The sequence below is a fragment of the Hyperolius riggenbachi genome, chromosome 5 (assembly GCF_040937935.1).
Source record: "Hyperolius riggenbachi isolate aHypRig1 chromosome 5, aHypRig1.pri, whole genome shotgun sequence".
Classification (NCBI taxonomy): domain Eukaryota; kingdom Metazoa; phylum Chordata; class Amphibia; order Anura; family Hyperoliidae; genus Hyperolius; species Hyperolius riggenbachi.
In genome coordinates, this window is record NC_090650.1 from 207796563 (window position 1) to 207820625 (window position 24063).

Sequence of the window (24063 nt, forward strand, 5' to 3'; positions counted from 1 at the left end):
ACATTATTAAAAGCTAAGTTGGCTGCTTCCACTTGATAGCTATTAATTTCCGAGCATAGGCAATAAGTGATCTAAAAGAAAGCATCTTATGTGTGGATAATAATTCATCTGATAGATTGCCTAGTAACATATGTTCTGTTGTTAATGCAAATGCAATACCAAAAACTTGTTGTATTTCAGCATGTATCTCTAATGCCAGTATGAGCAAATGCACGGGCCTAGCCAAACCATATGAAAGAAATCAGCCTCTGGTTGCTGACATCTGCCACATATTCCAAGCCTAGTGGAATCTAATTTTTGTAACCTTTGTGGTGACAAATAGCTTCTGTGCAGAAACTTAAGAGCAACTAGTCTATCTCGCACTGCTATGCTGGTAGTGGCGAAATGGCTCAGAATCGTTGTCCAATCGTCTGAGACAAGACTAGGAATATCTGTTTTCCAGGCGAGATATAACTTGTCTATTTTTGGCTGACCTTTTGGGGGGGGAATGTTTTATATAGGGCTGAGGTGACATGGTCAAGATCCTTCTTTATAATTTCCCCCTCAGTGGTGTGAGACTGCACCAAAACTGACCTGTTCTTGGATTGAAATTGCACCTTGGACGCATGTTGCAGTTGCAAATACCTAAAGTACATGTGATTGGGGAGGTTATTATCTTATTTGAGGGATGAGAATGATTTTAGAGAATTGCCGTCTGTTATATCTTTTAGTTATTAAATCCCAAAATCTGCCCATACCTTGGGGTCTGGTACTGTAAGGAATTCTGTTAGGGGAGGATTCATCCACAAAGGTGTGTATGGGGAAATCTGGCCCTTCTGGTTGAGGACAGAGTTAACCTTCTCCCATACTTTAACCGTCATTAACATGTTTGGAGTGGTTCGAGGAATACGTTTACTACCTCTTAATGGGAGGCTAGAAAGAGCTACAAAAGAGCCCATGATTTCTGCCTCTAATACAGTCGCTGGGTTTTGCGGGGATTGGTCGAACCACCACCGGACCGTGACTAGCGCCGAGGCCCAGAAGTATTGTTCAAAGTCTGGTAAGCCTATCCCACCACTGTATTGGTCAAGTTGTAAGGTTGGAAGTGCGATGCGCAGGTTTTTAGGGTGCCAGAGCAGTGAGGTGATAGCTTTGTTAATTTCCTTGAAATATTTAGCTGAAATAAATATAGGACTGTTCCTAAAGTAATATAGGAACTTTGGGAGCATGTTCATTTTAATAGCGTTGGCACGCCCTATCAAGGTTAAAGGGAGAGACAGCCATGCCTTGCATTTTTGCTTGAGCTTAGAGAGTATTGGTTCCAAGTTCAATCTTAAGAAGTCGTCAGGATTTCTTGTGACTTTGATACCCAGGTAAGTAAATTCGGAAACCCACTGTAGTGGGGTTGGAGCTGGTAATATAGGTATCTGTGCACCAAGTGGTAAAATGTTAGACTTATCCCAATTTACCTTGAACCCAGAGAATTTTCCTTAATTTTTAATGAGAGTAAGTGCAGCCGTTAGAGAGGAACCTGAGTCCGATAGATACAAGAGGAGATCATCTGTATATAAGGAGACTTTCTCTTCTCTTGTACCATACATGAGACCCTTGACCAGGCCGCTGTTGCGCAGGAGCATAGCCAAAGGTTCCACTGCCAGTGCAAATAGGGTTGGGGAGAGCGGGCATCCCTGCCGAGTTCCTCTGGAGAGGGAGAAAGATGTAGATACATGTAAGCCCGTACGTACCCTTGCCCTCAGTGTAGTATATAGGATCCTGAGCCAACTACAAATTTATCGCCCAGTCCAAAGCGAATAAGTTTCCCAGAGAAAATTCCAATCTACCACATCGAAAGCCTTTTCGGCATCTAATGAGACTATTATACGATCTCCCAGTTGTTCATGATGAATAGAAAGATTGGTCATTAAACGCCTCAGATTCATATCCGTACCCTTCCCTGGAATAAATCCGGATTGGTCAGGATGAATGATTTTGGTAATCAGGGTATTGAGTCTAATAGATAAGATTTTGGCCAAGATTTTGTAGTCTTGATTCAGGAGCGAAATCGGCCTGTATGATTTGCACAACGTGAGATCCTTTCCCTTTTTGGGGAGCACCGTAATAAGTGCTTCGCACATAGAATCTGGCAAGCTGTCATTTTCCGGTGCGTGTTTAAAGGTGCGCCGCAAATATGGAACCAAGGTCTTACTGTACTGTTTATAAAACTCGGCAGGGAGCCCATCTACCCCTGGTGCTTTCGCATTTGGCAGGTCCTTAGTAACCCCCTGATCTCTTCCTCAGTAATGTCTGCCTCTAAAAATTCTCTATCCTCGTCGGTCACATGGCATACACTTTACTTAGATTATATGATTGGTTGACAATATGCCATGTTTCACATTTAGGTTGTAGTGTACAACAAATCGACAGCAAACTCTGCTTAATAGCATACACACCAACGAATTGGCCAACATCATCGTTATAGCATACACTGTACTTTGATTATATGATTGGTTGACAATATGCCATTTCTGTTGTAGTGTACAAGCAGACCGTAGCTCTGTGGCAACCTCCAGCTGTGTTGCCGCGGGCCACCTAGCTCGCTGGTGTGGCTGAGCTAGGCTGCCACAACACAGCAGGGGGTGGCTACAGAGCTGCAAAAAAGCTTCACAAAGGCTTTGTGCAAAATCACCACTGCGGTTTTGCCAACCATAGTAAATTTTTAGGAACACAGTAAATGTATTCTTCAGCATGCTGGAGGTGTTCTTTAAAAAACGCCTGAATTAAAAAACAAAAAAATATATGTAGACTGTCTGACTCCACAGATCATCCTACAGAAAAGCTGCATGGAGACTCGGGGACATAGAGGAGAGCACAGCTGTCCAGAGTGCAAACAGCTAATCACGGCAGTGCATATGGTGGCAAGGACATAGGGTGAAGGGACAGCATCAGCACAGGAACACAGCAGAGCAGCAGTGAGGGGACACAGTAGAAGCAGGGGACAGCTCTGAGCTCAGGAACATGAAGAAGCACCTGTAAGAGGACACAGTAGAGGCATGGGATAGCGGAGGCAGAGGACAGCTCTGAGCACAGGAACATGGAGGAGCACCGGTAAGAGGACACAGTAGAGGCATGGGATAGCAGCTGCAGGAGACAACTCTGAGCACATGAACACAGCAGAGCAGCAGCAAGAGGGCACAGTAGAGGCAGGAGACAGCTCTGAGCACAGGAACACGGCAGAGCAGCAGTGAGAGGACACAGTAGAGGCAGGAGACAGCTCTGATTTTAGGAACATGGCGGAGCACCGCTAAGAGGACACAGTAGAGGCATGGGATAGCGGAGGCAGAGGACAGCTCTGAGCACAGGAACATAGCAGAGCAGTGGTGAAGGGACAGAGCAGAGGCAGGGAACAACGAAGGGACAGAGTAGAGGCAGGGGACATAGTAATAGCAAGTAGGCAGGGGATATAGTAACAGCGAGTAAGGGGTAGCACATTGGGACATAGCTGTACATTGCACATGGAATGAGTGGACATGGAGGAGGCAGGGTATAGAAGCACAGTGGGTAAGCACACAGGGGCACCAATTGGGATGTCAATAGATAGTGTATTTATTGTCTGCAACCTAAGAGAAAATTAATCAGCATGGACCCATATAGAAGCAGGTCACTTCAGCGGCTTGACGCTGCCGGTTATCACCCGATTTCGGCACGGCTAAAGCTGTAATGCTATATTCTGCACCCCTGTAGTTCAGATGCAGGAGGGGGAATAGTAGCGGCGTGCTAATACTACACTTTCCTAGCAGTCTATCCGATTCCGCTCTGTAGTTCAGCTGCCCTCCCAGGTGCAACTGTCCCGTGTGAAAGATCCCTTCTCTAGGTCCGAAGCAGGTTATTTCAACGTGCGGTGCTGAAGCTGGGCACCGTCATAGCAGCAATGCTATGATGCGCACCCCGCGTATTAGTAATTCGGGGGCTCCAGCGGCTGCCAGACCCCGAATTACATCTCCCTCCGAGTTGTGACAACTTGAAGTGGGAATAGTATTTAACGCCACCTCTGAGTTTAGCGGCAGCAGGGAGAGCAGTCATTCGGCTTGGCCTGTGCAAAACTTCCTGGCGCCGAGAAGCCATGTACTCATCTTGGTCTACTCCTTCCTCCACTGTCCCCCATTCAAATTTCCTGCCAGCTCTGCCTTTAGATGTTCTTGGGTCTCAGAGTACTTCCAAACAGTGGCCATTAACGATATGATTCTTTGGATGATCGATTTATATTAAATGGATACATTGTTCAGTTCGAGTCCGTTGACCGAACCGGACAGCAGCTTTAATGGGACCAAATGTTCAATATTACAATAGAATTGGAGAATAAATCGTCCAAAGAATTGAATCATTAAAGGCCACCTAAAGATAAACAGATCCGTACTATGTGCACACACACGCATGCAGCAGCACCTCATAATTGCAAGAACTTGGAGACCCGACATTAAAGTCACATCACTGCAATGGTGGGCCCAGAAGTGGAATGAGGGGATGCAGAGAGGACAGGGAAGGCTCTAAGCCAGTGGTCCTCAAACTAAGGCCTGCGGGCCGAATGCGGCCTGCCGAGGCTTTTTCACTGGCCCCCAAACACAAGATTACTTATAGATGCTGCCCACTGCACCTTTAAATATCAGTGGCCTGCGTATAGAATAGCAGTACCGGCACCACCCATCCACATATATAGAAGCCAGCAAGCAGTAATTCGCTGGCTTCCAATCCAATTCTGCATCAGTTAACACTGCTGCCCAACTGGACGGCAGGTTGTCACCTGGGTATGCTTCACTGTCTGGTGCACAGACGTTCTTCCGGCACCACATGACTGAATGGCTGCGGCTGGGAGTTCTCCTCCGGGCATGATTAGGGGAATCAATACCTAGATTCAATGTAATGTTTTTCAACATCATTTTATGTATGTTCCGGTGCAGTCTGAAGTATGTTGTTTCGGACCTTGCCTGAAAAAGTTTGGGTACCCCCGCTCTAGCTAAGAGCTCCAGAGCCTTACCTCTTCTTAGGCGAGTATGCAGAGCAGGGACAAGGTCCTCCAGCAGCCAAGGCTGAGACACCAAAGTGCGCCCCTCCATCCCTCCCACCCCAGCTGTCACACACTGATTGCTATTAGACTAAGAGGGCCACAGATCCCTCCAACACCTTAATATCTAGTTATCTGGCTTGCAGTCACTGCCATGTATCCCCTTTTCTTATTTCTTTCTGCTTCATACACAATTAGGAATGAATTGTGCGCCCCCTCCTACACTGCGCCCTGAGGCTGGAGCCTCTCCAGCCTATGCCTCGGCCCAGCCCTGCGAGTATGTAACTTTTTTTTCCCCCATATACTTATTTATTTTTCCTCATGAGGTTTGACCAGAGTGATCAATCTGCAAGGAATCATTTTCCAGAAATATACCTTTTTGATCAATGTGGGTCTACACTGATTAATTTCCCTTCGGATGCAGACCAAAAACATTGATGCCCCAGTTTGCTCCCCCTCATCCGCTATCACTCTGTCCCTTCACTGCTGCTCCACCGTGTTCCTGCCACCCTGTCTCCTACCTCCACAGTGGTCAGCTGTATGCACTCTGAACCAGGGGCGTAGCAATAGGGGGTGCAGAGGTTGCGACCGCATCGGGGCCCTTGGGCCAGAGGGGCCCCGAAGAGTCCTCCCTCAACTACAGTATTAGCTCTCTATTGGTCCTGTGCTCATAATAATCACTTCTATAGATACTTTGAATAGCAGTAATAATTAACAAGCTATTTCCCATCCCCTTCTTGCTCCTCTGGCACTGTAGTTGCCATTGGCAGGTTTTGGTGCGCCGTATCAATTGATATGTAGAGAGTGCTTGGGGGGGCCCCATTGTAAAACTTGCATCGGGGCCCACAGCTCCATAGCTACGCCACTGCTCTGAACGGCTGCGACCCTTTCAATATACTCTGAATGCCCACGCTGATTTTCTGCAGATAGATCTCATCTGTTGAAGTGGACGAAGGCCACCAATGACTTGCGCATGCGCAATATGAAATGTAAGCTAGTTAGGCAGGTACGTTATTTCGGAACACCCTCCCCATTCTGAGTTCTCGGAAAACCCTTCCCACCTCTTTCCTGTGCCCTCACTTCCAGGTGCCGCCCATTGGCTGGGTGCTTGTACTTCCTGCTTCCGTCATCAGACAGCAGTTCGGTATGTCAGCTGGTTTACTGATTACTGTGTTTTCTTCATTGTGTATATTCAGGAGTGCATATTTGGGCAGCTTCAGGTGGCAGCATAGCAAGTTGTCACTTCTCACAGTGTGTCACTGCAGGGCTCTCTGTGACTGCAGTGCCCTGCATGCTTTCAGCGACATAATAACACGGCATCTCTTCTTGGATAATGATAGCTGCTTTATTTCACACTGTCTGGGGCTGTGCTGTAGCCTGTAACAAGCTTTAATGCACAGTATAGAGGGGATTCTTGGGTGTAATGTCTCTGTATATTGCTCGATTCATATACAATACATGTTTGACAAGACAGTGTATAATTATACTGTCACTACATTATCCTATATAGAAAGTTGCGCAGTAAGTGCAAACCTGTATTGCATATACTCTGTTAAAGAAATAGTCCTTAATCCTGTTAAATAATTGGAGCTAGAGAACAGTTGTGCACGCCCGCGTACTGCACATGACTACAACGGCCGTGGCACTGCTCAGACACCTGCAGTTTTATTAGGTAGGATAACTCATGTCTGTCATGACAGGCTCTGTCTTAAAGGACACCTGAAGCAACAACGATGTGGAGGCTGACATATTTATTTTCTTTTAAACCAACCCAGTTGCCTGTCTGGCCTTCCTCTGCCTCTAATACAGTTAACTACAGACCCTAAACAAGCATGCAGATCATATGTTTCTGACAAAAATCTGAGAAGATAAGCTGCATGTTTATTTCAAGTATGTGATTCTGACACTACTGTAGCCAAAAAAGTCAGCAGGACTGGTATTGAAGGCCATAAACATTAGTGTTGTCCGGATCATGAACGATTCGGATCTTTGATCCGAATCTATTTAATGAGTCGATCATCCGAATCATCAAAATGAACGATTCGGATCGCAAAAGGGGCGGGGCCAGGAGCGACACGCCCCCTCTCAGCGGGCAGCGGGGTCCTGGAAGCAGAGCTGAGATGGATCGCTCTGTTGGATGGGAGGCAGCCTTGCAGGGACAGGTAGATGAGAGAGAGGGGACATCGGTGCCACTGCCAGATATGTGTAGAGCACACATACTGGCTGCAATGTGCTGCCCATTATAGGCTGTCTGTTCCGTAGTGCTGCACAGTGATCACATTTGAAGCTTTTGGCTCAGCACAGCTCAGTAACTTTGCAGGCACTGTGATTGCAGCGTAATATGATCCTCCTGCACTCGGCACTAAACAGCTACACTTATCTTCTGGGAATGCTTTCCTTCACTGTGTGACGTTTGCATGGAAAGTACACAGATGAGCATATAGGTGAAATAAATACGGGTATTGTGTGCACAAACATTTCTGCTCTCTGCTCGTCCCTCCTCCCTTCTCTGTCCACTCCCTGCCCTCTGTCCATCTTCTCCCCTTCTCTCTGTGTGTCCACTCCCTCCCCTTCTCCTGTCCACAGCAGGGAAAGACCTGTCCTGCTAGTCATCTCACCCCGAATGCTTCGGTAGTAAAATGATCCGAGATTCGGATCAAAGATCCGGATCTTTTCAATGATCCGATTCGAATCATCCGGATCATTGAAAAGATCCGAACTTCCCATCTCTAATAAACATACTTTAGTGATGGAGGATTTGGAGGGGTGTGTTAGTGTTAATACTTACCTGTCATTCTGACATTATGGCTCTGACCCCCCTCGGAGATGAAGCCATGACGATTTGCAGCCCCTGAGGCTCTGGCCACCCCCATCTTTGTTGCCAATGCTCACCCCAACTTTGCAGCTGCTGCCTAATTAGTGGCTGCTGGGCTTAGGGCAGGCCATGACAACACAGGTGGAAGATTCTGAAGAGCTTTGGTAGTCTTCAGACACTTCTGAAGAGGGGGGAGTGACACCTGTGACCCAAAGACATCAGATCAGATAAGTATTTAAATGGAAGCTTAAAGTAAACCAGAGATCTTGAAAAGAAAATATTTAATACTTACCCGGGGCTTCCTCCAGCCACATCAGCACGTGTGAGTCCCTCGCTGTCCTCCCGCGGTCTGCCGTTCAGCAGCAATCAGCCCCAGAAACTGGCTCAGTTGCATCAGTCTGGGTCTACTGTGCATGCGCAGAAGACCCAGACTGGACCCGACCGAGCCAGTTACCCGGGCTGATCGCGGCTGATCGGCAGACCACAGGAGGACAGTGTAGGACTCACGTGTTTATGGGGCTGAAGGAAGTCCCGGGTAAGTATCAAATCTTTTCTTTTCAAGATCTCAGGTACAATTTAAGTGACATAATGAGATGAACATCTGTGTATATTATATTATTATTATTATTTATTGTATTTAGAAAGCAGTAACATATTATTCAACGCTGGGCAATAAATACATAAAATGATACAAAGGATTACAGACATAACAATGTTATACAACATAGGACAAAGTTACACAAGGCAAACGGTACAAAATACATGATCATGCGATTTTGAGGTGGTTAGGTAGGCCCAGTAATACAAGTACAAGGCGGTCATAGGAAAGGAGCACACGATCATATAGAATAGACTAGGGAAGGAAGGACCCTGTCAAAGGCTTACAATCTATGGGGTGGGGGAATGAAGACACTAGGTAGAGCTGTAGAATAAGTATTCGTAGAGAGTTACTGTGTGGTAGGCGTGGGTAGGCCATCTTGAAGAGGTTAGTTTTGAGGGCTTGCTTGAATGTATTGTAGGAGGGGGGCAAGTCTGATGGGCGGTGGAAGGGATTTTCAGAGGGTAGGGGTGGCTCTTGAGAAATCAGGCATAGAATCTTGAAAATTATCCCGAATCGGATAGGGAGCCAGTGCAGGGATTTACAGAAGGGATGTGGATGCGGAGCAGTGAGAAGAATGGAGTCTGGCAGACGCATTCATAACTGATTGAAAGGGGGCAATGCGGTTCAAGGGGAGGCCAGACAGAAGGGAGTTGCAGTAATCAAGGCGGGAGATGATGAGGGCATGGATACGCAGATTGGTAGTTTCTGAGGGCAGGAAGGTGTGGATCTTGGAGAAATTGCAGGCTCTGGTGACGTTTTCAATTTGGGGGATAAAGGAAAGGTCAATACCAGGGTGACACTCAGGCAGCGAGCCCGGGAGGTAGAGTGAATGGTCGTGTTATCATTTGTGAGGTGGAAATCTGGGAGGGGTGTAGCAGCATGGGTGGAAAGATCAGGGGCTTGATTGACAAAGCGGTGCTAACCTACTTAGCGCGTCTAAAGTCTTTAGACGTGCTAACCAGGGTGCTAAGTAGGTTAGCACCGAATTATCTGATTCAGAAATTCGGTGCTAACCTACTTAGCACCCTGGTTAGCACGTCTAAAGACTTTAGACGTGCTAAGTAGGTTGGCACCGCTTTGTGAATCAAGCCCCAGGAGCTCAGTTTTGTCTTGGTCAAGCTTCAGGAACCTAGCTGACAACCAGGAGGGAATAGTTGAAAGTTGTGCATGGTAGTGGAGAGATCAGGGGTATGATTGTAATCTGATTGTCGTCGGCATAAAGGTGGTATTTGAAGCCCAGGGAGGAGATGTGTCTGCCAATTGATGAAGTATATATTGAAAACAGAGGGGGCCCAGAACAGAGCCTTGGGGGACCTCGACTGAGACGGTGGCAGGGGTTGAAGAGGAGCCGTTGAAGGAGGTCGTGAAGGAGCAATTGTAAAGGTAGGAGGAGATCGAAATCCAAGCGAGGCCATGGATGCCCTAGGACTGTAGGGATTGGAGGAGAAGGGGGTGGTCTACAGTGTCAAATGTCAAGGAGAAGCAGGATGGAGTAACTTCTTTTGGCTCTGCCAAGGGTAAGTTGACCACCTAACGAGGGCTGTTTCTCTAGAGCAGGCATGGGCAAACTCGGCCCTCCAGCTGTTACGGAACTACAAGTCCCACAATGCATTTGCCTTTATGAGTCATGACTGGCTGTCAGAGTCCTGCAATGCATTGTGGGACTTGTAGTTCCATAACAGCTGGAGGGCAGAGTTTGCCCATGCCTGCTCTAGAGTGTGCAGCACTCAACAGAAAGCAAGCACACAAATAAATATGCTGTGTTGCTTTCCTTCTTTCTCTCTTTGGAAAGAGTTAATATTAATCTATGCAACTGACAGTTTTTCTCCAGTTGGGCTTAGGGCTGTGGAGTCGGATTCGAGGAGTCAGAGCAATTTTGGGGACCTGAAGTCGGAGTTGGTGGCTTCAATAAACAGTGGAGTCGGATTCGGATGATTTTATGACCCAAATCCATAGCCTTTGTAAAAATTAGATTAAGGAGTTAGTCGAGGAGTCGGAGCAATTTTGGGTACCTGGAGTCGGAGTCAGTGGTTTCATAAACTGAGGAGTCGGATGATTTTTGTACCGACTCCACAGCCATGATTGGGACCCAGTCGGACTATCTCATTCTCTTGAGAACCATGCATGTGCTGAGAGAAATGCAGGAACGCATGTGCTGACGGCGACAGGTACACAATCAAAAACAGCGTGTGAGTGGAACCGTGCATGCACAGTTGACATGACTGCACTTCCAGTCGTAAAACTAATGCTAGGTACTCACGATGCAATTTTCTGACAAAGTTATTGTCAGATCGATTATTTTCAACATGTCCAATTTCGACCGATTGATTTTTCATAGAAGTGAATGGATATTCTATTGAAAAATCGTTTTGAAATCAGATCGGACATGTTGGAAATAATCGATCTTACAGTAAATCTGTCAGAAAATTGCATCGTGTGTACCTAGCATTACGAAGCTGCCAGGGGGAAAATGGAGAGGGACCCAGAGGTCGTAGAGGAACCTGACACACTATGGGGGACTGGAAGAAGCCTCAAGTAATTAAAAATCAGTTTTAAACACCGTTCAGGTGTGCTTTAAAGCGGACTTGTAGATTGCTTAAAAAAAAAAAAAGAGATTCACTTACCTGGGGCTTCTCCGAGCTCCTTGCAGCCATCCTGTCTAGTACCAGTACTCGAAGATCCTCCAGTCCCCCACCGCGGCTCTGTTTCTTCACCACCGACTTACAATTTAGTTGATGGCCACTGGCCCTATGCAGCCCTGGCCGCTTGCATCCTCGTGCACGCAGTGGATGGCGTCCGGCAAAAGAGAAAGTGAGTCGCGGCGGGGGGACCGGAGGATTGTTCCACGTATTTGCAGGCACAGGACAGCTGCAAGGGGCTGGCAGAAGCCCCAGGTAAGTACGTTTTTATTTTTTGTTGTAATCTTCAGGTTCCCTTTAAGTATTGACTGTAAATTTTACCAGAGCTGCGCCACCAAATCGCACTGCTGTACTGCCAATCAGTTCCTCTTCACAATGGGTTTTCTCAATTTTTTTTTTTAATTTGAATAAATTTGCCAAAACCGCAAGTTAACTTTTTTACATTGGCATTATGGGGTGTTGTGTGTAGAATTCTGAGGAAAAAAATGAATGTAATCCATTGTGGAATAAGACTGTAACATAAAATGTGGAAAAGGTGATGTCCTGTGAATACTTTCCGGATGCACCGTATACTGTATTTATACTTCCAATAACAGTCTGAAATGCAAGTGTATAATAATTAATTGATTAACACTCAATAGATATCTGTCTGTTACCTAAACCTTGTGTTTGGACATGCCCTTATTTCCTTAAGGTGCATGTCAAAATGTATTTTATTATTCCTTATTATGCTATGTCTCCAATTTTTTTTTATAGGCTCATAATGGAGGAGCCGGACAAGGAAGCAATGGCCACTGCGGTGCAACGTGTAGCTGGGATGCTGCAGAGACCAGATCAGCTGGATAAAGTGGAGCAGTATAGGAGAAGGGAAGCCCGAAAGAAAGCCTCTGTGGAGGCTAGGCTAAAAGTAAGGCTTCAGTTATATCCACTTTTCTGTACAAATCACTTTAAAGTCATGCGTGTCATAATGCACTATAGATGCATTATGTGAATGTGTACTTATCAGTGGAGAAAAGCCCCATACATTTAACAGCTATATCTAATGATACCATGATCACCAAAACATAAATGCCACATTCCTAGATTTGTGTATGTCCCCTCTGTTCCTTGTAAACAACCCTGTCTTTGGTTAAAATCTAAATTCAGTTTTGTATTCAGACATCATAATGCCATCACATGCATGTGCACAAATATCTTACTTTTTTACCTGTAATTGAGAAACATAGTATATGTATGTCATTGTTGACATGATTCAGGGATATATATTTATATATATATATATATATATATCTCTGTCTTGATCTACCCCTATGGGATCAAGACCATCGAATAGTAAGGAACAAACTGAAGCTTAAATATGTAGGATGAATTTCCTGATGCTATATTTGCAAAGTTTGGCAGACTACATAGTCCAACCAGCACAACATTTTAGTCAAAGGCCCTATATCAAGTGCTTATCCATCCATAGCCACCAAGTAATACTATTACTGGTGAGTCTAGCTCTTTTTTTTACCCTCACACATTCACTGGATTGAGGTATTTGGAGGCCAAAAAAGGGGGGATTCATGGGCACTAGCTGGTCTGTGGCAATGCAGCACTATACACAGCAAGCTGTGATGCTCTGTATTCTAACACCTTTGTCTCATTGCTCTAATATGATTTTCAGCAGACATGGGCCCCATACACTTTAATTGCTGTTGTGTTTCCCTGCGTGCAGAAAGGGTAACGCAGAGCAAAAAAAGTGTAAAAAGGGCCTCGTGGCGAGTATTGCCTCAGCAATGTTTTTATAGCCAGGAGATGCAAATCATATTGCATTTGTGAAACCATATGATGTTTATATTACAGATTTGATTAATGTTCACATTATTCTAGGCAGCTACTCAGTCACAGCTTGATGGTGTAAGAACTGGCTTAAATCAGCTTCACAATGCTCTGAATGATGTGAAAGAGATCCAGCTATCCCTGGGAAATGTCAGCAAGGACTGGAGGCAGAGCATTAATACCATTGAAAGCTTGAAGGATGTGAAGGATGCTGTGGTTCAGCATAGCCAGCTGGCAGCAGCAGTTGAGAATCTTAAGAACATTTTCTCAGGTAATAATTTTGTATATGTGATCAAAAGCAATATGAATCCAACACGTTTCATTTTTACTGCATTGATGGGTAGCAGTGACAGGTGGTGACGGGGTGATTGATTGGTGATCAGTAGGTGATTACAGGGAAGAATATATGCAAGCAGTGCACTGGCGAGTTGATCAGAGGGGGTCTGGGGGGCTATTTGAGGGTGTGGCGGGTGATTGGGTGCCCGCAAGGACCAGATTGGGGTCTGATCTGATGGATAGCAGTGACAGGTGGTGACGGGGTGATTAATGGGTGATCACTGGGTGATTAGAGGGGAGAGCGGTTGTAAACAATGCACTTTCTGAGGTGATCTGAGGGTGGGTCTGCGGGCAATCTGAGGGTGTAGGCGGGTGATCAGGTGCCCACAAGGGGCAGGTTAGGGTCCGAGCTGATGGGTGGCAGTGACAGGGGGTGATTGATTTGTGATTGACAGGTGATTACAGGGGAGAATAGATGTATACAGTACACAGGGGGGGTGGGATCTGAGGGGGTGGGGGGGGGGTGATCAGGAGCCCCCAGGAGGGGTTAACAACCCGCCGGCGCTTCCGATCGGCCGGCGGGTTGACGTCGTGGGTGGGCGGAGCCTAATGCCGGTGGATGCGCGCGCATCACAGCGCGCGATCCCCGGCCAGCTGAAGTCCCAGGACCTGACGCCTATCAAGTGGTTAAACACCAAGAGGTTTTTCATTGCCAGGTTGTAGTTCTTAGCTTGCATATGTGTATCGGTGCCAAGGAAACAAAGTGGCCGCTGCTGAGAGAAGAACAATGTCCAGAGTTCACAAACAGGTAAATTATATATGCTCAGCGCAGAATCCAAAAACAAGACGAGTCTTCAACAAAGGATAAAAGCAGGTAAATCTCCACCACATTAAATATTGGGTTCACGGCACAGCTCTGCAATCATGGATACCCAAAAAAGGAAAGGGGCTTACCAGCTGGTAACAACCCACATTATAAGGTTGTATCAACGCTTTGGTAGGACATCAGGAAGCAACAGTCTGTCCAGGATCCACCAATTCAGCAATGATTCCTCTCACGATTGGATATCAGTAAACATCATAAAAAACAAACGGCAACTCTAAGTGTAAACCGTTTAATATAGAGGGTCCCCTGATGACGCTAGTTTGCGAAACCGGTCGGGAAGGAGACAGGTGGCACCGTCATACTGTCCTTTACTGCTGACCCATACACACGTGCAACTTTCTCGGGGTTCCCATTGCATGGGCCCCGTATGTAAGTTTTGTTTTTATGCTATTTTTTAGCTGTTTTTACTATGAAAACTCTATATTAAACGGTTTACACTTAGAGTAGTTCTTAGCTCTTTCAGTTTTTTATGATTAATAAGGGCTAGATTTGGCTTCTACAATAAAGATAACTAAAGCTGAGTATCACTTGCGGTTAGGCAGGGCTCACACTTGTTTAGTCAAAAAAAGCAAACTATTTCTCACAAGCTTTTTTTTTTTTTTTTTTTTTTTTTTTTATTGGGTTATATTACAATATGTTAATTTGTGTGTGTTTAAACATGCATTTTTTTATATACAGTACCGTCCAAAAGTTTGGACACACCTTCTCATTCAAAGAGTTTTCTTTATATTTATGACTATGAACATTGTAGATTCGCACTGAAGGCATCCAAACTATGAATTAACACGTGGAAGTATAGTACATAACCAAAAAGTGTGAAACAACTGAAAATGTCATATTCTAGGTTCTTAAAAGTAGCCACCTTTTGCTTTGATTACTGCTTTGCACACTCTTGGCATTCTCTTGATGAGCTTCAAGAGGTAGTCACCAAAAATGGTTTTCACTTCACAGGTGTGCGCTGTCAGGTTTAATAAGTGGGATTTCTTGCCTTATAAATGGGGTTGGGACCATCAGTTGTGTTGTGGAGAAGACAGGTGGATACACAGCTGATAGTCCTACTGAATAGACTGTTAGAATTTGTATTATGGCAAGAAAAAAGCAGCTAAGTAGATAAAAACGAGTGGCCATCATTACTTTAAGAAATGAAGGTCAGTCAGTCCGTAAAATTGGGAAAACTTTGAAAGTGTCCCCAAGTGCAGTCTCAAAAACCATCAAACGCTACAAAGAAACTGGCTCACATGCGGACTGCCCCCGGAAAGGAAGACCAAGAGTCGCCTCTGCTGCGGAGGATAAGTTAATCCGAGAAATTGCAGGTTAACAGCAGCTCAGATTAGAGAACAGGTCAATGCCACACAGTTCTAGCAGCAGACACATCTCTAGAACAACTTTTAAGAGGAGACCATGAATCAGGCCTTCATGGTAGAATATCTGATAGGAAACCACTGCTGAGGACAGGCAACGAGCAGAAGAGACTTGTTTGGGCTAAGGAACACAAGGAATGCAAATTAGACCAGTGGAAATCTGTGCTTTGGTCTGATGAGTCCAAATTTGACATTTTTGGTTCCAACCACCGTGTCTTTGTGCGATGCAGAAAAGATGAACGGATGGTCTCTACATGCCTGGTTCCCACCCTGAAGCATGGAGGGAGGAGGAGGTGTGATGGTGCTTTGCTGGTGACACTGTTGGGGATTTATTCAAAATTGAAGGCATACTGAACCAGCATGGCTACCACAGCATCTTGCAGCGGCATGCTATTCCATCCGGTTTGTGTTTAGTTGGACCATCATTTATTTTTCAACAGGACAATGACCCCAAACACACCTCCAGGCTGTGTAAGGGCTATTTGACCAGTAAGGAGAGTGATGGGGTGGTGCGCCAGATGACCTGGCCTCCACAGTCCCCAGACCTGAACCTAATCGAGGTGGGTTTGCGGTGAGCTGGACCGCAGAGAGCTGGACCGCAGAGTGAAGGCAAAAGGGCCAACAAGTGCTAAGCATCTCTGGGAACTCCTTCAAGACTGTTGGAAGACCATTTCAGGAGACTACCTCTTGAAGCTCATCAAGAGAATGCCAAGAGTGTGAAAAGCAGTAATCAAAGCAAAAGGTGGCTACTTTTGAAGAACCTAGAATATGACATATTTTCAGTTGTTTCACAATTTTTGGTTATGTACTATACTTCCACATGTGTTAATTCATAGTTTGGATGCCTTCAGTGAGAATCTACAATGTTCATAGTCCTGAAAATAAAGAAAACTCTTTGAATGAGGTGTGCCCAAACTTTTGGTCTGTACTCGGTACAGTAGCAATGATTGTCAATGAGGAATCTGGTGTGATAAAGTATTACATGTTGCCAGTTTTACCACTTAACGACGGGTCGTTAGTGGTATAGCATGGAAACGGCCGCTCGAACAGCCTTTCCATGCCAGTTCACGGAGGGTGTCTCCGTGAACAGTGTGCGAGCTGCCGATCGCGGCTCGCACGCATAATGTAAACACGCGGGGAAGAAATCCCTGCTGTTTACATCATACGGCGCTGCTGCGCAGCAGCGCCGTGACGGAGATCGGTGATCCCCGGCCTCTGATCGGCCTATCAGATGCCGGGGATCGCCGGCATCTGATAGGCTAAAGCCTATCCAGCGCAGGACGGATATCCGTCCTGCGCATCACACAGGAAGAGGAAGAGGGGAGGAAGTAGAGGGAGGGCGGGAATCGCTGCGGAGGGGGGCTTTGAAGAGCCCCCGCCCGCCAAGTGCAAATAGCCGGCGGAGATCAGACCCCCCCAGCAGGACATCCCCCTAGTGGGGAAAAAAGGGGGGGGAAGTCTGATCGCCCTGGTGCAATGCTGATCGGTGCTGCGGGCTTGAGAGCCCACGCAGCACCGATATCCTGAAAATCCCCTGGTCCCTAAGTGGTTTAAATTAATATTGCAGAAAAATCACATTGCCGAATGCTTTCTGAAATTGTGGAAGGCCTATAGAAATACATTATGTGCGTTTTATGCATTGCGTGAAAATGCAAACGATTTAGCCAAGTGTGAACCCTGCTTTAGGCAAGAATTAGGAGGGTTGGAGGTAGTGGTTAAAATGGGAGAATGTTAGTTTTAGGGCCCGTTTCCACTTGTGTGGTGCAAATTCGTTGCGGAAAACTCGAAAGCGAATTTAAATGCGTTTGTATGCGAATTTTAACGTGAATTCCTGTACGTTTTTGCGTATTTTTGTAAGTATGCGAATTAAACCATGTCAGTGCCTGTGTGCTTTTGCATAGATTTTAGGCGAAAACTTACACTAATTTGCATGGAAAATTTGCATAGCGAAAACGCATGTGAATTTCCTATTAATTACATTGCATGCGCATCTGATTGCTCTGCTGTGCAGATTTTTTCCTGCACAGCAAACTGCACAGATTTCCTGACAAGTGGAAACCGGCCCATTTACTATCATCGGCTATGCGAATCTGCATGCAGAAAATGCATCCAGATTCGCTATAGTGGAAAGGGGCCCTCAGAGGGTTAGGCAATCAGGAAGGGGTTAATGCTAAGGGGAGGTTAAGATTAAGAGTCGGCAAGGACGTTTTCATCCCAGGGTGTTAGATGGCGTATCTGTATGATGGGGTATAACTTGATACACTGTATACTACTGTATATTACAGATTGAAAACTCTGCTTGCTAGGGTTTGATGTAAATACGAAGGCATTACAGGCATACCAGATAGAAGATAGGTGTGGGTGGATACCGGCCTTATCCACACCTATCTCCTATCTGATATGCCTATCAAATATCCAGGAGCACCACTATAGGCTTCAATCAAAGTAGTAGGTGTGCCAAGGTCCTCACCCCGGTACCCAAGGGGTCACAGTATGCACTTCACCAAAAGGACCGGCACCACGCTGTGTATCTATAGCTCTTAAAGTTTATTAATCATGAAAGCAACAACAGACCGCTGTCTCGGCCCTTCCTTAGGCCTTTGTCAAGTTGCAAGGATCATACAGCACATAATGACAAACATGCACTCATATATAGCATTAAAACCGCCCCTCAGGGCCCAGTGACCAATCATGTGAGCGCACAACTGGAGGACCTGATGTGAGACTGACCTGAGCTTGCAAACCAACAGCATACTGCCATTTCAAAAGGTCACTCACCTATCAGAACAAAGCGGCGAGTTCCCCGCTGCATGGCATCAGGCAAAACTGCGTATCATAGCAAAAACCGCCGCCTCCATCCACGGAGGCGAGCGGTATGACGTCACGGTCACATGACAAGTCATGTGACTTGGTCAGCTGTTCAGTGTCAGCCAATCACATGCGCGCCTATTGCCATAGCAACTACAGCCTCCGCAACACAGCGGTGGGAGGTGTCAAGGCGGCCAAAGAGTCTGCCTACAATAAACAGACACTTCACATAGCGTATGCCGCTGCACTCACCACACCACAGCAAAGTAAAAGGGGAACTCCACCGGTCTCACCAAAATGCGCTGTCACAAGGGTCTGAAAATAAAAGATAAAAACATATTTATTATAAACTAAAGAAAAATAAATACAGTACAATCATAAAGTTCAGAGACAGAGACAGGAACATTACAAATTAAACACAAAAACTCAAATCCAACTCTCTATTGAGTCCTGCCCTCCCCATGGCATCCAATCTCCTGATCCACCCTGCCTCCCTCCGTAGCAATTCTTTCTGTCTATCCCCTCCCCGCAATTGTGGTGGCACCCCATCAATGGCCATAACTCTCAGCTGAGAAACATTATGCCCAAAATTGATTAAAAAAAAAGTGTCTGATCATTTTATCAATTTTGGGCATAATGTTTCTCAGCTGAGAGTTATGGCCATTGATGGGGTGCCACCACAATGGCGGGGAGGGGATAGACAGAATTGCTACGGAGGGAGGCAGGGTGGATCAGGAGATTGGATGCCATGGGGAGGGCAGGACTCAATAGAGAGTTGGATTTGAGTTTTTGTGTTTAATTTGTAATGTTCCTGTCTCTGTCTCTGAACTTTATGATTGTACTGTATTTATTTTTCTTTAGTTTATAATATATATGTTTTTATCTTTTATTTTCAGACCCTTGTGACAGCGCATTTTGGTGAGACCGGTGGAGTTCCCCTTTTACTTTGCTGTGGTGTGGTGAGTGCAGCGGCATACGCTATGTGAAGTGTCTGTTTATTGTAAGCAGACTCTTTGGCCGCCTTGACACCTCCCACCGCTGTGTTGCGGAGGCTGTAGTTGCTATGGCAATAGGCGCGCATGTGATTGGCTGACACTGAACAGCTGACCAAGTCACATGACTTGTCATGTGACCGTGACGTCATACCGCTCGCCTCCGTGGATGGAGGCGGCGGTTTTTGCTATGATGCGCAGTTTTGCCTGATGCCATGCAGCGGGGAACTCGCCGCTTTGTTCTGATAGGTGAGTGACCTTTTGAAATGGCAGTATGCTGTTGGTTTGCAAGCTCAGGTCAGTCTCCCATCAGGTCCTCCAGTTGTGCGCTCACATGATTGGTCACTGGGCCCTGAGGGGCGGTTTTAATGCTATATATGAGTGCATGTTTGTCATTATGTGCTGTATGATCCTTGCAACTTGACAAAGGCCTAAGGAAGGGCCGAAACAGCGGTCTGTTGTTGCTTTCATGATTAATAAACTTTAAGAGCTATAGATACACAGCGTGGTGCCGGTCCTTTTGGTGAAGTGCTATCTGATATGCCTGTAATGTCTCCGTACTTACATTAAACCCTAGCAAGCAGAGTTGGTGCTCTTTCTTCTTTATTACAAGTTTGACATGTCTCTGAGCACAACTCTAGAAAGGGAAAATACTTTGTGTCTGCTGACAGTCAGCATCTGGTGCCAACCAACTCATCCTTTACCAAGCAATATTACCAATTGCTATGCAATGTCTATCTGCATTGAATAATAGGCAAAAAACAAATAATTAGTTAATGAAAATGCATAAGTAGGACAACAGCCAAGACCAGCCACTAGTACCAAAATTACCATTTAATCTACACATACACTGACCATTCTAAAGCTTTGTGTCTGACTGGTTGGATAGGATTACAAATATTAAGCAGGCAAGATATATCTTTAGCGGAGTCACATACCCTGCGTAGAGGTAGCCCAGTGTCGTAAGTGTCCTAACTCTGGCCCTGTAACATGCATAGCACAAACATGCATGCATTCAGCACATCAAAACCTATCTAAGGAATAGGAGCACATATCCCAGGGAGGATGGTTAGGATATGTGCTCCTATTCCTTAGATAGGTTTTGATGTGCTAAATGCGTGCATGTTTGTGCTATGCATGTTACAGGGCCAGAGTTAGGACACATACGACACTGGGCTACCTCCTACGCGGTGCATGTGAATATGCATTTATTATTTTTTATTGTTGTAACGAAGATCCCAGCTTTTAATGCAGCTGTAGGGACAGCATTGATTGCTGCATGATTTTTGTGAATGGATTTGCATGAGTGTGCGGGAGTTCATTTTGACTTTGCTGTTTTGCTTGCCACACCCCTTCCAGCACCTCCTTATTACATCTGCAAGTGTTTAAATGTCCTAGCTCCAGGTGAGGAGCCTGGATCGTGTGTGTTTTTTTTAAGATATAGCTTTGTTTAGCTGCCTGGGGTTAGGGAGATTCTACAGCAGGGATTCCCACCCTTTGTGCTGGGACAGCCTTAAGTATGTGTTTCCACCACTTTGCTATATTGTGTTGCCACCCCTCTGCTGTACGATCCCATGTGGCAGCTCTGCTATGCTGGGATAGTCAAAAAGTAAGCCGTGAGGCCAGGGCCTGCCCCCTTTTGGTAATCAGTGTAGCTAGGATCTATGCCCCTCCCCCCATTGAAATCATTGTGGCCAGTATATATTCCCTCTCTCTTCCCTTGGTAATCAGTGCAGTCAGTATACTCACACTAGTCCTTACCACTCATGTCGTCAATGTGGTATCTAAGCAGCTACTACTTAGTGAAAAGGAATGGGGAGGCTAGTCCTCTTCTCAGACCTGCCCCTGCAGCTAAAAAAAACAAAAACAATTTTGTGATAAATGGTGCCTAATCATTTTTATTAACAATTTAAAAATATGGGAAGGTGAACTAGTTTTTTTAGCTGCAGGTTTATTGTGAATTTAGCAATGATAGACTAATGCTGGGCACACAAATGTAGATTTTAATGCAATCTTCGTAAACTGTTGATTTTAAAACTATTGCCAAAGAGTCTAAAGTGATCATCTGAATATTTGAAATGATTGCTTCTATTCAGCATGATAAAAACTTTCCAGCTTTCCCATTCCAAAATATCGGCTTTTCACTAAAACTATACCACCAAGTTAATTCATTCACTTGCCAGTTTGATTTTGCAATAGACATGTATTGCATGTTTTTAAGTGTGCCTAGCATAACATTCTGTTTGACTTGTACTATAAATACACTGTATGTAAGTGTAACAAGTGCCAGAAAATCAAATTCTTTACTTATTTTACAAATATGTATATCATTTCTTTTTGTCACAGTGCCAGAAATAGTAAAAGAGACCCAGGATCTTATTGAACAAGGTGACCTTCTGCACGCACATCGTAAATTAATGGATCTGGAGTGTTCTAGGGATGACCTCATGTATGAGCAATACCGAATGGATAGTAAAAACACTCATGACATGAACCTTATTCAGAATTATTTTGGAAAAGTACAACATCTATCTGATGAGCTGGCCAAACAGCTGTGGATGGTTATACAGAGATCCATAACCACTGTCCGCAAGGATCCTACCTTGGTTGTGTCAGTGGTTCGTATCATAGAGCGAGAGGAGAAGATAGACCGACGCATGATGGATAGGAAAAAACAGACTGGATTCATTCCACCTGGAAGACCCAAGAAGTGGAAGCAGAAAATGTTTGATGTCCTTGAGAAAACAGTTGGATCGAGAATTGAGGGTAGTCAAGCAGAAACAAGAGAATCTGATAAAATGTGGCTGGTGCGACATTTAGAAATTATTCGGCGTTATATGCTGGATGACCTCGTAATAGTTAAAAACTTGATGGTGCAATGCTTTCCTCCTTCTTACAACATTTTCAACAAGGTGTTGGAACTCTACCACCAAGCATTGTCTTCCAGAATTCAGGAGTTGGCTTCAGAAGACCTCGAAGCTAATGAAATTGTCAGCCTTCTTACTTGGGTTTTGAATACCTACCAGAGGTATTGCCAAACATTTCACTAGCAAAGTTTTTAATATTTCAACATGTTCAGTAATCTGTTTAAATGGACCAATCCTCCCAAACCTTTAAAGAACAGCTATTAGGTATAAAATGTGACCCCCCCCCCCCAAAAAAAAAAAAACCAAACAAAAAAAAAAACACATGTAAGTAGATAAATAAGTGCTCAAGTTACATGACAGTTGTATTGTAGTGTCCATAATTTGCTTCCTGTCAATCTCCTGCAGTAAAATATGAACAGTGCTGTGGATGGCAGGAGCCATCTTGTGTCCTTCCGCTATATCCTCCCCAAACTGATTCTGTGCACAGCGTGGAGGAATAAATACGGCGGTAGTGCAGAGAGTATTGAAGGAAACTTCAGTGCGTGGAACCATTATTCTGTGAGTCTGTGTGCGCCGCCTTTATCCTTCCCCATTGATCAGTGCGGGGGTGAGAGAGAATGCAGCGGCAGAAGGGGAGGGGTGCACATGCCACTGGAGGAGGGGGGTAGAGGACAGTGACAGGAGATGGCCTCTGGCCCCCCTCCCTGCGCTCTAACAGTGGCTGGACCACCGGCAAGAAGGGGAGACCAAGGTGGCCAGTCATAGAGGAGAGAAGTGAGTGACAGAGACTTCAGCCAATCAGGCTGATTCAGCATGCCTGTCACTTCTCTTCTGCGGCTGTTCGTACGCTCTTAGAGCCTGAGGGCATGGGGAGAGAAAATCTGCCTGAAAAAAAAAGAATGATTTTAATCTTTTGAATTGCCAGGTTAGCAGCCTTTCCACTAATATATCAGCATGCAATAGAGATTGTATTGTGTATTTTATGCCTAACAGTTACTCTTTAAGTCTTTTTTTTTTTTTTGGTTGCCAAATGCTTAAAGCATACCTGAAGTGGCCTAAAAACGGTTTAACTGAAAATGTTGCCATGTACATGATTGTTACAATCTGGTATAGCAGTTTCTTCCCTCTTGTTGTAACCCTCTCTGTCAAGCTTCAGGCAATCTCCGATGTCAAATCAGTTTCCAAGAGCTTGACCTAGAAGCACCACCTGCCTCCCGCCCCCACTCTTCTCCCTAAATGACAGTGAAGCCTTCCCCTCATTGTGTTAGCAAATGGAATTGTAAGGGGGAGAGGGGCAAATCTTTATATAACTTTGTGTGTGGATCATGGTCTGGGTGCCTGCTCTGACAGCCAGGATTGCCCAAAGCTTGACCGGGGATTTCTGCACAGTATGAGGATGGAGAAACTAGTGTGTAGGTGGTCATTATGGTAGTTATTATTGATCTATCATGATGGATTACTAGCAAACAACTGTTGTCCCCACAGTGGGATGCCTGTCACTTGTCCTTTTGCTTCTTCATGATGCAGAATAGGCTGCTTGGTAGTGAGTTGAGCAGCATCTTTGTACAATGATTGTTTCTAAACTGAAACCCGAAATTATCTTAAAGTGGTCTTAGAGTCAGCATTTCTACTTTGCTCTAAAAGATTCCTCACAGCTTGAAAGCTAATATCCCAGAAAACAATTCTAGAAGAACATCACTGAAATGGTTAAAGCGGATCTGAGATGAAAAACTAACTATAACAAGTAACTTGTCTATATATCTTATCTAAAGTTTAAATGGTTTATACAGCAAAATCTAGCTGCAAACAGCTTTAATAGAATATGATTGATTATTCCTGTGATACAATGACAGCAGCCATGTTGTTTGTAAACATTACACAGAGGCTGGCTTATCTCCATCTTGAGCAAAAAACCCTAATACCCCCTCCTCCTCCCCTCTGCCTCTGAAATCTCTGGCT

At 45.2% G+C, this 24063-nt stretch overlaps 1 protein-coding gene across 3 annotated transcripts in view; it reads left to right on the plus strand.

Moving 5' to 3' along the window:
• The first annotated feature begins 6092 nt into the window (after positions 1 to 6092).
• Positions 6093 to 24063, plus strand: part of EXOC3 (exocyst complex component 3) — a 93541-nt gene continuing 75570 nt past the window's right edge. The window contains exons 1-4 of one of the 3 annotated variants that reach the window (XM_068236650.1): positions 6093 to 6182; positions 11850 to 12000; positions 12966 to 13185; positions 21584 to 22265. In XM_068236650.1, coding sequence (XP_068092751.1) covers positions 11857 to 12000; positions 12966 to 13185; positions 21584 to 22265 — 1046 coding nt within the window. In that variant the 5' untranslated portion in view covers positions 6093 to 6182; positions 11850 to 11856. The other 2 variants (XM_068236652.1, XM_068236651.1) reach the window with 2 other exon arrangements.